Source organism: Grus americana, chromosome 10, assembly GCF_028858705.1.
Source record: "Grus americana isolate bGruAme1 chromosome 10, bGruAme1.mat, whole genome shotgun sequence".
Lineage (NCBI taxonomy): Eukaryota > Metazoa > Chordata > Aves > Gruiformes > Gruidae > Grus > Grus americana.
This window is the reverse complement of record NC_072861.1, coordinates 24,350,028-24,362,562: the sequence shown is the minus strand read 5'-3', so window position 1 is coordinate 24,362,562 and position 12,535 is coordinate 24,350,028. Positions and strand designations below refer to the sequence as shown.

Below are 12,535 nucleotides of genomic sequence, written 5' to 3'. Positions count from 1 at the left end.
GGGAGCTGAACATACCTGAAGGCCCCAAATGTCTAGATTATTGCCCAAAGCCCTGCTTCTTGAGGAGGAAATGGTGCTTGGGGTGAGGAGGGTCATCTCCGCACTCCTGGCAGCTGTTTGCTGACCACCTGCCCTACTCCTGTGCGGCCAAGCTCTCACACAACCTCTCCCCATGTTCTTGGGGAGTGATGTAGAGGCAGGCAGTGGGGTGGAAAGTGCTGCCCACTCACTGCCAGCCTGGCAGACAGGCAGCTGGTTACCCAGGAAATCTGTAATGCTGTCTTGAGGCATTGCTTGTCTCAGGTCCCAGAGGTGATCCCTCTGGCAGAAGGTCCAAACCCACTTGGAGCAAATGGCCTCAGCAAGGGGAAGAGCTTCCCGGGGGAGCATCCTCTGTCTCTGCCAGTGCTCTAAACCAGAGAGGAAAGGTGGCTGGGTGCAGCATGCCTCTGCCAGATGCACCCTGCAGAGCCTTACCCAAGGATTCATGGCCGGGGGTGCTTCTCCCTGCCGCTGCTGTGCACAGAGGTTCCTGGCTCAGTGACCAGATCAGGGTGACTTCATAGTCTGAAACAGAGGGAGCTGGGGGAGCCCCACTCCTCCCACCTGATCCGGGTCAGCGCAGAGGAACCCAGGCAGGCAGCGCTGCTGTGGGTGCGGTGCCAGCAATGCTGGTGCTCCCTGCTCCCCCGGCATGCTCGGGCCTGGCCCACGCACCGGAGAGCAGCAGGGCTGGGCAGGGGCTCAGCTGCACCCAGGGACTTGCTCTGCAGCAGCATTCATCCGTGCAGCTGCTTCACCTGAATTGGCCAATGATGGCCACATCCCAGTGGGCAGCTTCATTTCCCCATGCTTTCATGTCATACACCACCTCCCCAAAGCTCCCACGCTGTGTCCCCACGCCCCAGTGCCTGGGTCGGGGTGCTGTGGGTCTGTCAGTGCAGGTATTCTTGACCTTACGTTACTGAATTCAAACTCGGGAATTCCTGATTCCTCTGGCAGGAACTAGGTCATTCTCAAACCACTAACAGACAAAATCATGTGCGCAGGCTCTGTGCTGTGGTACTGATGGTGCTGTGAGTCCTGGCCTGTGCAGATCTGATGGGCCACCACTGGGCAGCTGTTCCCTTCCACGCCAGCAGCTCAGCTCCCCTGGCTCCTGCTTTGCCAGGAGGTGGCAGGGTGGGCATCTCCAATGAGATGGTGTCCCGGGGGTCCAGGTGTGGGAGTGCAACAATGCTCTTGTGAGGGGGAAGAAGGCAGCAAGAGCAGTTATGAAGGAGCAGTCTTCCCTCCATGGGCTGTGCTGGTTCGTCACCTGTGGGAGCTGCTCTTCCATCTCTTTCCTTTTCTGTAACTGGCTGGGTCATGCTGCAGGTCCTTTCCCACCCACTGCCAGCACCCCATCAGCTCCAGCGTCACTGCTGCGCATCCCTGCAGTGCTGTGTACGTGGCACCACTGTCCCTTTGTTTCCTGTCCTTCATTCCTAGATCACCCTCTGTGTTTCTCAGGCCACCACAAGCTCATCAAATACTTCCTACTGGATTCGTCTTTTCTTCACCTTCCTAAACTTTTGCTAGCATGGTCTGATTTTGGATCCTTTAGTAGCAATTTCTGTCAGGAAAAAAAAAAAAAACAAAACCAAAACAGGTGGTTATTTTGTTTCTGTAACAGGGAGGATCAGGTTTTTTCAGCCCCGCAGTTTGAAGTACCATCTCTAGAGTCTTCTCCCGTTCCTGGGGATGTTTGGGCAGCTGTAATTCCTCCTGTGCTTTTGGAGAAAGCATGTGTTAGCACGGATTTGGAACTGCTGTATGGTGAGCATCCCCACAAATGAGATTGTTAGCAGCTGGCAGATTTACGTGGCTCTTAAGTTGTATTCCTCGTAGAGGAACAGCACAGGATTGTGGTGCTATCAAGGCATGGTGGCAGTGCAGAGAAGCAGGATGTGCCGGCTCAGAGCTGGCCGGTGACGCCGAGCACTTCAGCGGGTATTCTGAACAGCGAAGAGAGTATTTCTGACCGTGCAGCCAAGCAGCAAAAGTCGCAAATGCAAACTGATGTGATTAAGTGGGAAAGATCTGATCTGGGGCTTAGCTAGGAGCACAGAAGTGCTGGAAGCCAGGGGAATGCCGGTCTCCTCCATAACGCAGGAGCAGTGCTCCTGCGGGAGCCTGTGGATCGGCATGCGTGGGTGAGCGTGCGAGCCGAGCTGCGGCACGTCCTACGGCCCTCGCCGGCGGACACGCTGGGTGCTGCTCTGCTGGACACCAGCCCACGCGGCGCTCCGGGCTGAAACAACGCCCTCACGGGCTTGCGTTACGTACAGACTAAGGGCGTGCTTTGCACGCACGACGGCCACGGCAGGGTTTTTAACAGACACGGTGACCAAATGAATGAAATCCCTTGGAAACTGACGTTACAGCAGCACGGAGCTCCCGGGGAGGCTGCGCCTCCACCACGGCACCCGGCAGGGGCAGGCCCCGCACTCGGCGGGACAGAGCCAGCCGCTGCGGCGGGACTCGGGGCTGGAGGCTGGGGCAGGGCCAGGCGGCGGGAGGGAGCCCAGGGCTACGCCGTGGCTCGGGGATGGGGCCGAGCCGAGCCGAGCCGAGCCGAGCCGAGCCGCCTCGGGAGCGGTCGGCGCCCGGCGCAGGGCCCAGCCACGGCGCGGCGGAGCCCGGGGAAGCCGCTCCCGCTGGCACCGAGCACCCCCACACCCCGCCGCGGCCCGAGCGGCGCCGAGACCCAGCGGCCGGGGAAGGGATAGGCGGGGGTCGCCGCAGCCGGCCCCGCCCACCGTCGTCGTCAGCCCATTGGCTGGAGCTGGCGTGACGCGCGGCACGGCGCCCAACGGAGAGCTGCCACACGGCAGATCCGGCTGGGGAGGCGGGACTTCCGGCCTGCGGCCCCCGGCGCCTGTTCAGCCGCCGCCGCCGCCGAGGAGGGAGCCCCGCGCCGCGCCGCCCCGCCCGCCATGTCCGCGCCCCGGCCGCGGCCGCTGCCCGCCGCGCTGCTGCTGCTCCCGCTCCTCGCCCTCGCCGCCCGCGCCTCCGACGTGGTGGAGCTCAGCGATGCCGACTTCGAGAGCGGCCTGGCCGAGCGCCCGGGGCTGGTGCTTGTGGAGTTCTTCGCGCCCTGGTGAGGGGCCGCCTGGGGCGGGCGAGAGCGGTGGAGCGGGGCTCGGTGGGGCGCCGGGCGGGAGGGCAGGGCCGGGGCGGGGGCGGGCCGGGGCGCTCCTCGCCGGACTAACTCCTCCGGTCCTCCCAGGTGCGGGCACTGCAAGCGGCTGGCGCCGGAGTACGAGTCGGCAGCGACCAGGCTGAAGGGGATCGTGCCACTCGTGAAGGTGAGGCCTTGCTGCATCGGCGCTTCCCGGGGGCGGCTTACAGAGAGACTTTGGTCAAATAAAAGCTTTCCTGTTGCAGTCCGCTAACGAGGCCTGCTAGTGTGCGCATCGGGCCTTTTCGAGGCTCCTCGGAGCTCTGGTGGGCTTCGTCTCTTTGAAGATTTAGGCGCCAGGAAACGATCTGGAAGCTGAACCCTGTGAGGGCTGCTGCCGCTCGGTTGGTGTGCGAAGCATAAAATGGGTGTGTACAAGTGCGTAAAAGAGGGCTCGCCCGAACTGGGAGGAAGAAGCCTTCTTTGAACTGTGTAATCTAGTCTGAGAGCTAGCGTAGTACTGTACTTCGTGGTGGTGTCACTTGACTTATAAAGTAAGGGTTGGTGTCCAAGGGCTTTCTTTTCCGCAGAAAACTTGTATGGTTTTCTCAAATCAGGGTCTTCCTCTTCCTTTGTGGGAAGTGGCATGGACTCTTGACACCATGGCCTCCTTGTCACTTGAGGTCAGCCTGTTTTCTTCAGGTGTTGTAGGAACTTCAGGACTGATGAGGTGCTGAGAGCAGTCCATTGCTCTTAAGCCTGTCATTGTTTACAAGAATCTACCCTTTCTATTATTTTGTGTGTGTGTGTAGTCTGGCCAAACTCGCCACTATTTCATTTTTCCAGTATTTCATGAAATATTTTTTTGGACATGTCATGACACCCATGCTACCTCCTTCCCCAGTGTTGACTTTCCAGCTTTTAGTCTTGTAGGTGCTTTGCAGATCCTTACACTTTATGTGAAAGGAATCCAGTCTTGGTTAAAGACACGCGAGAGCTTTCTTCTGGGTGTACGGGTGGCTAGGTCGCTGAGTAGCAATGTTTCTCTGCCTTTAGGTTGACTGTACAGCAAACTCAAACACCTGTAATAAGTATGGAGTCAGCGGATATCCCACCTTAAAGATTTTTCGAGATGGAGAAGAGGCAGGAACCTATGATGGGCCTAGGACAGCAGGTAAGAGCTCATTGGTAAGCATCTGGCTTGTCGACATGGTACTGGAAGGCAGGCCGGCCCACGTATAATAGACTTGTATCAGGGACGTTACGTGTGTGGAGGGATACAAAGAAGGTTCTCACCTACACACATCCCCCCCCTTGTCAGAACTCTTTGTTGCTGGCAGAGCCCTGGATGTTTAGTATCCCTTAAATCTCTCTTTTAAAGGTGAGGGTTTCCGCATTATCTTTAACTGCTAGTACCCTTGATGGGCAGTATCTGGAAAATGCTAGGAAGTTCCTATGTGAAGTTAGTGATCGCACTCCTTTAATTCACATCGTATTTAGTGTATGGGAGAGGTGTATGGATTCTGCAGAAACAACTTTTGCTTTGGGAAGCTTGAAGAATCTCTTGTATAACTTTCTATTGATCCCTTTAATTGCTTAACTTTTCTTTTAAGATGGGATTGTCAGTCATCTCAAGAAACAGGCAGGACCTGCTTCGGTGGCTCTCAGTTCCGTGGCCGATTTTGAGAAATTCATCGGCGATAAAGATGCTTCTGTAGTGGGTGAGTAGATTCAGTGCAGCGCTGAAATGGGTGGACACTCGGCTCTGGGACATGTCTTGGGGAATATACTGTGAAAGGATAAGAAGCAGTGTCACAAGCTCTAGCAAGAGAAAGTCCAGCTGGACATGAGCAAAAAAGTTTTTTCACAATGAGAATGATAAAGCACCGGAATGTGTGCCAAGAGGGATTTCGAAACATTCAGGTTTTCAAAACTCAGTTGGACAACACTTTGAGCAACCTGATCTGACTTTGAAGCTGGTCCTGCTTTGAGCCGGAGGTTGAACTTGATGACCTCTGGGGATTCCTTCCAACTTGTTTTTTTTTTTTTTTTCTTTTTTCCTGTGATTCTTTGACTGTCAGACCTCCTGGCACTGTAGTGTATCTTTTTTAAAGCTTGTTGCTCTTTTGGCTGGCTGACAACGCTGGCTTTGGATTGCTAGAAAGTACATTCAGGTGCTATCTTGTGACACCAGTAGGCTGTCACTGTCGCGTGACTTGATCACGGTTTACAAGTGACAATAGGAGCTTTCCTTTGTGCGGATCAGGTGCCATCTTACAAGTGTAACTGGATGAGTATTGGATCAGCATTCCCAAACTTATTAAGTATCGTTGGCAGTTGTTATCACTAGCAGTGTCACATGGTTACAAATGGATATCTTAGTGCTCGAAGGATGACTGTCTTTTGGCTGAATGACTAAACTGGGCAGACTCTTGAGTAACTTTCTGTTGGTGGAAGGGAGGAAATATGGAAAGGTCCCAATAAAAACGGGAGAGAAGCTGTCAAAGATGAAGGCCTGAACATGCATTGGATGACTTAATTCAGAAGTGATCTTTCAGAGCATTGTAGAGATAAATGATGAGGGCTGCACAGTGACTGCTGCTGAGTGGGTTTGGGGTCACCATCTGTCTTTCTGCCACAGGCTTCTTTGGAGATGCATCTGGTGATGCTTATTCAGAATTCATGAAAGCCGCCAACAACCTAAGAGATAACTACCGTTTTGCACACACCAGCGAGGACCAATTGGTGCAGAAGTATGAGGAAGATGGAGAGTAAGTTAACACAAGGATTTCTTGTTATTGAGACATCTGGAACAAATTCATGGATTCCAGTTGTTAACTGAATTCACTTTCTGAACATAGCTTAAGGTCTTGTTTCTTCCCCAACTGCCAGTGGCGTATCTCTTTTATCTATTTTGAATTGAGATAGAAAGGTACAAATGGCTACGTGCTCTGGAGGGTTAATGTCTGCCTCTGGGTGGGAAGTATCTCAGCAGAGGTGTTTTGCTTGTTACGGTGGGGTTTTTTTGTTTCTCATTGTGGCCTGTCTGAATAATGGAGAAGGCTCTGACAAGTAGATCTAATGCAGTAGTGCCACCAAGAAGCTGGGCAGTCTTGTGGAATCTATGAACAGTGAATGGAGATAGTCACTGGAGACTGGGTTCTTACCTCATCTAGCTGCCATCCTTGGAAACCAGGGGATACTTTAATTCATGATACCTGCTTCCCCTCAGGGGTATAATCTTATTCCGTCCTCCACGCCTGATGAACAAGTTTGAAGACGGCTCCATCAAGTACACAGAAGACAAAATCACTAGTGGAAAGATCAAGAAATTTATCCAGGAGAACATGTGAGTTCCTTAGATCTTACTGATCACTGGCATTTTAACATTCTTGGGTGGGAAACAAGAGTGTGCTGCATCAAGCACGTTCCTGGGAGATGATGGCTTCTGGGCAGTGAAATTGGAGCTGCTAACGTCTGTCTCGCTGATAGCTTTGGCATCTGCCCACACATGACTGAAGACAACAAAGACTTGATCCAGGGGAAGGACTTGTTGGTGGCATACTACGATGTGGACTATGAGAAGAATGCAAAGGGTTCCAACTACTGGCGCAACAGGTAGGCAGCAGTGGGGGTTAATTGGCCTCTCTTGTTCCCTGCAATGCTGGTCTTCTGTGGCTCGGTTTACAAAGTTTCTCCTGCTGTTCATATGTGAATTCTTCTCCCAGAAAGATTCCAGCTGAGTTTCTAATTGGAACTATTGGGGTGGCTGCTGCCTGCAGAGCCCAAAGCATGCAATATGTGTGTCCTCTGAAACCCCACCTGCTTGCTTTTGGATCCCTAGTCCCTAGACCTTAAATGTGAACTTTCTTACTGCTGTCGTGTGGGATTCTATCCTTTGTATTCCCCGCTGCCTGACCCTGGTGGTCATGCTGACAGGGGTGGTGGGTGAAAGCACACAACGTGCACAGGCCTCATTCATGTTCGACACAAGCTTACTCTCCGGCTTCTCAACACCATTTCTATAAGACTTGCCTATACACAACACGTCATGCCATTGAATTCCTTGTCCACTGAGAACTTCAACTTGAAGGGTGTTACATCATGTGGAAGGTAATATTCCAAGGAATCATGCTTTGTGTTTTGTGTTTTTTCGTTGTTTTCCCCTCAGAGTTATGATGATTGCAAAAAAGTTCTTGGATGCTGGCCACAAACTGTCTTTTGCCGTTGCTAGTCGGAAAACCTTTGGTCATGAACTTTCAGAGTTTGGTCTAGACAGCAGCGTGGGTGAGGCTCCGGTTGTTGCCATCAGAACTGCTAAAGGAGATAAATACGTCATGCAGGAAGAATTCTCGTAAGTTTTTGAACTTAGCAGTGTTGCCTCTTGCTTGATGGACTTTAGTCTGGTGGTCTGTAACCAGATCATGCTTCCTTAGCTTGAAGGAAACAGGAAAGCTGGATGTTCCAGCTGGAAGAAATGATTGCTGGGTCAAAATGCCTCCTACTTGTGTGTTTTCCTGCTCTCTAGAGATCTTGCAGCCCCTCCTGTTGTACAAAGGTAGAGAGTTTAATTCAAGATATTTAAGTGTCTGGTTAGGAACCAAGATGCATTAAAGGGCAGAGGAAATAGTTGTATCTTTCTTCTTGGGAAAAGAAACTTAAGGATGTTGGAAGGACTAAAACTTAGAATGGGGTGTGCATCCAGCCTCTTGTCAAAACTCTTAAGGGCATCTTTGTGCTTGTTCTGGGGTCTTCTAAGCCAGCCCCAGTCTGGTGCTCTGGGAGATGCAGGTGGCATCTGTTCTGTGGGTGGAAGGAGCTTAAATCAGCCTTGAAAGCTTTCCTCTCTCATCCTGTATGTGTGATGGCTGTAAAACGTCACTTCACTTTCAGCCGTGATGGAAAGGCTCTGGAGAGATTCCTGCAAGATTACTTTGATGGGAACTTGAAAAAGTACCTGAAATCGGAGCCTGTCCCCGAAAGCAATGATGGCCCTGTGAAGGTGAGTGCTGGTTCAAGCGTAGCAGCAGCTCCTACCAGTGGACGAAAAGATGCTGTTCAGCAGCAGCTTCTAGTCATACGTCAATATCCCGTGCTGCAAGCGCTGCATTGTGGCATCATGAGAAGCCTCTGCTGTGATCAGTGAAAGAAGAATTCATTCCCTTGTTGTATTGCAGTTTTCTGAGCCAAGGGAGAAATGCAGCTTGCAGTTTTGATTCCATTTGGTTCTCTCAGCATAGTAACTGCTGCTTGAGCACACTAGTGATGCGCTCTACAGGTGCGGGATCACCCAGACTTACAGGGATTATGCAGAGGCCTGCTGTCTTGGCTTCTACCTTGTGGCGTGGCTTTCAAGTTGGTCACGACTGCACTATTTCTAAGGAGCTATGTGTTCATCTCATCACTGGGGAGGTGGTCTAACTCCTACCTTTCATCCCTCCAAGTAAATTCTGCCCAGAATGAAAGCGTTCCATGGCTTGGCTGTATGATGAGGGCCTTGTAAGGGAGTGGAAGTCACTGCTTATTTATGTTTGGATGGCTTCAGCCAGTCTTGCTAAACTGATTCCTCAGCCTGGAACTTGCTGAGATTAAAAAGAAATTACTTTGTCCTCCTCCTGTGAGGATGCCAGGTGCAAACCTCACTTGCGGGTAGCGCTGGTACCTTATGACAGGCTTTCACCTGCAAGTCGAGGATGTTATAGCTTGGTGAGGAGTTGTGCGTTTGGTCGTTTTGCTGCTTGCTGTGTAGGTGCAGCATGAGTCCTACTGCTTACTGTGGGAGGGCCAGGCTTTCTTGGGCGGAGCGCATGGGGCATGTCATGTTACAGCCTCACTCTTCACTGAGGAGAAACTAACCTGTGTGATCAAATGTTATCAGGTGGTGGTTGCTGAGAACTTTGATGAAATTGTTAATGCAGAAGACAAAGATGTCCTGATAGAGTTTTATGCACCCTGGTGTGGCCATTGCAAGAATCTGGAGCCCAAATACAAAGAATTGGGGGAGAAGGTAGGTCTGGGACTCTGTTGCAAACACAAACTAGAATTTTGCAGCACTAAACAATCCTGCAGGTTCTGTCCAGCCTGTATGATAACGGGACATAATTGTGCCTTCCTGAGTACTATGAGTTTTGGCATCTCCTGTGAATGCAGAAGTACCTTAGCAGGATCTGGAGCATGGTAGCAACCACACTAGTAGGTTTAGCCTGCTCCCTTTGCTGTGGCACATAAACATTCCCTGATTCAGTGACTGGCCTCAACTGGCAGAGTTCCTTTTTGCATCTTTTCCCTCTGCACGATTATAGTCTCCCATCTGGTGAAGGATAACACTGCCCAACACACTTTCGCGACCGGAGTTCTGACCAGCCTTTTGCTATTTGGCCATCAGGCACCCCTCCTTCCTCAGCACTGCATATCCCACAGCTCACTTTCTAGGGTTGAAGGAAAGTAGTTGCTCTGGGGTAAACATTCTCCAGAAGTTACAGCAGACCGATTCAGCAGGTACTGCTGGGAGATGTGTGCTGCATACAGCTGCCTGAGAAGGGACTTTGTTCCCTGTGCCCCTGTTGAGGTGGAAGAAAACTGCTCAGAAGAAATTTGCTCACCTCTTAGCGTACTGTGTGTACTGTCCTCTGACGTCACTATCTTAGATGATGTTGGTCAGTGAGTTCCTGGTGTTAACTACTATGGATTGGTTACTAATAGGCTCTTTCTACCAACAGCTCAGTAAAGACCCCAATATCATCATTGCCAAAATGGATGCTACAGCCAATGACGTGCCTTCTCCATATGAAGTCAGAGGGTAGGTCTTACTATTGTTACACTGCTGTGTCAGTGGGTGAGTTAAGGCTTCTGTCTGACCAGCAACCACAACAGAAGAGCTGGGAGGATGGGGGGGGCGCGATTGGCATGCAATTGCTAGGCGTTTGCTCAGAGTGAACAAATCAAGAGTGAAAACAAAGGACATTCATCTGCCTTGTTTCTTGGGGATTCTGGTGTCCTGGCTGTGCCTGGAGGCCCATCTTGCTGCTTTTGGATCTGCTGTGATTCTATTCTTGGCAGTGTAAAAACAATGCTGGGCTTGCTTTTCTGAAAACAGTTTAGCCAGCAAGCTTGGGCGTAGTTGAGCTCAGCCAACTCTGCAGACATGGCTGGGCTTTTGAGGCCACACCTGCTGGCTTGAGAGCTGCTGAAGTTGCTGCCACCTTAAACCAGAGGAATGCAGGGTGCGAGTCCCTTCAGTGAGCGCTGGCCTGCTGGTCTGAAAGAAAACAGAGCACGTTAGCAGCTCAGATGTCTCTTCTCTCTCCCCAGCTTCCCCACCATCTATTTTGCTCCAGCTGGCAAGAAGCAGAGTCCAAAGAAGTATGAGGTGAGTCTTTTGCTGTTCTTGCTGCTTTGTAAAGAAGTGCAGCAGTATCCAGGTGTCCAAATAATGCCGAGCCTCTCTGGAGTTGTGGGTGGCACTCTGTCCTGTTAGTTACCCTGGGAACGCACCCGGTGGCACCTGCTGGGAATGTTCTGCTGTGTGCTGCGGGCCCACGGGGGAGAGCTCTGCTTGCACTCTGGTCTCCTGCCTGGTACCTGAACTCCCCCGCTAAGGAAGGGGACGCCCGCAGGGAGTACAGGCGCTGCCTCACTGTCTTGTGCTTTCTGCAGGGTGGCAGAGAAGTGAGTGACTTCATTAGCTACTTGAAGCGGGAGGCAACCAACACTCCTGTGCTGCAGGAGGAAGATAAAACCAAGAAATCCAAGAAGAAGGTGAAGGAGGATTTGTAAAGTACCTGCTCACCATCTGGTCAGGATGAGCTCTGTGTGAATTGGGGAAGCACTGGGCAGACTGGGGCCAGTTCTGGGTTGTGGAGAGCCAGTGACCATGTGGGCTGAGGGGACCCAGCTGCTGTATCTAGTTCTGTTTAATTTCCTGCCGTCTCTTAGCTGCACTGTTGTGGGGCTCCCCAGACTGGCTTGTTTTGTGGTTTGGGAGGGGGCGGGGGGTAGGGTTATTTTCTAATTTTTTTTGTACATTTGGAGAAGTGAAACAATAAAATGACCCCCTTAAGACCAAGTGTCCCTGTCCTGTGGAGACCTGTCAAGCCCAACACCGGGATCCTGCTCTTTGTGGACAGCAACTTCCTACCCTGAGCCTAGTTTCCCTCAGTGAGCCTTTACAAGTCTGTTTCTAGATCTTAAGCTCAGCCTTTAACCTTTTCTACATCAGCTAATGAGAGTCCTTCCAGACAGTAGTAGCAGCAACTGTTCTAATGTGCTGTGCTTCAGGTGCTACATTTATGTAGGTTTGGGGCTCAGGGACTCTGTTCACAAATGGTTGTGCTGTCTGCGTGCTGCCTGGTCGGGTAGTAGCACCGTTTCAGCGAGTTTAGGGGTACGTAGTACGTAATGGGACTGCTTGATCTAGACAAGTGCAGGCACACGGAGCAGTCTGGCAGAGGGCTTGCTCAGCAGCATACAAGCAGCAGCAATAAATTAGCTTTTAAGCTTGTGCAGAAGTAGGCTAGTACAGGGAAGGAGCACTACTAACTACCCAGACACGGGTAGGGCCAGAGCTGAGGGCGTTTCCCACATCCAGTGGGCTTGTCTGTGGCTTGCGTGTGGTATGGGGAGTTAAGACCAGTTAATTGCAAGATCATTACTTCTCTTGGTAGAAAGCAGGCTGGCAGCTGTGGCTTTCCCTTCAGGAGGGAGAGGAGTAGGATCCTGTGCTGCAGGTGGATGGTGTCGCCTGTGACCGACTGTCTCAGGGTACAGGCAGTCCTACCTTCCTGTGGCCCAGAATGTTTCGACTGGGAAGGTCAGGAGTGAGGTGGCGGGTGAACAGAGACAGGCTGTTGCCCTGAGTTTGTCGGGCTGCCTCTGAGCTGAAGCGAGGATCAGCAGACTCGTGAGGCACTGCTGCGTTGCAGCAGTTACCATGGTAAGAGCCAGTGTTTGCTTTCTCTGTGGATTCCTCCCCCGCAACTCCAAAGGCTGTGTACCAGTTATTTATTGCTGCTGGAATTCTCCAGGTACAGTAGATCATACAATGCCTAGCACGTGGTTCTCTGTCTGCAGCAGGTATCAGTTCTGAAATACAAGAATTTCTTCCCCAGCTACGTAGGTAGCTTAACCGCATCTACTGTGGGCTAGCAGGTGCTCCATCTCCCCAAAGAGACATCAAGGCACCTTGGCAGGGGGAGAATGTGTGTGACAGCGAGTGGTCCTTGCACCTCATGCTAGCAGGACCCCAGCCGCTACTTGTGACTGCTGATAACCACCTTCTGTAAGACCCAACTGGAGCACTGCTTCCCTGATGGACAGGCAAGGAAGAGCCAGGAGAAGCTTTTCTGATCCTCGCTTTGCTCCCTAGTCTGTGAC

At 51.8% G+C, this 12,535-nt stretch overlaps 1 protein-coding gene across 1 annotated transcript; it reads left to right on the top strand.

The window, feature by feature from the left end:
* The first annotated feature begins 2,880 nt into the window (after positions 1-2,880).
* PDIA3 (protein disulfide isomerase family A member 3) lies at positions 2,881-11,228 on the top strand. The gene is made up of 13 exons (XM_054837013.1): positions 2,881-3,142; positions 3,272-3,350; positions 4,220-4,337; positions 4,777-4,884; positions 5,805-5,934; positions 6,396-6,512; positions 6,656-6,781; positions 7,335-7,517; positions 8,057-8,165; positions 9,042-9,170; positions 9,883-9,962; positions 10,475-10,532; positions 10,820-11,228. The coding sequence occupies exons 1-13, from the start codon at positions 2,979-2,981 to the stop codon at positions 10,937-10,939; spliced, it is 1,521 nt and encodes a 506-aa protein (XP_054692988.1). The 5' UTR covers positions 2,881-2,978; the 3' UTR covers positions 10,940-11,228.
* Positions 11,229-12,535: the final 1,307 nt, after the last annotated feature.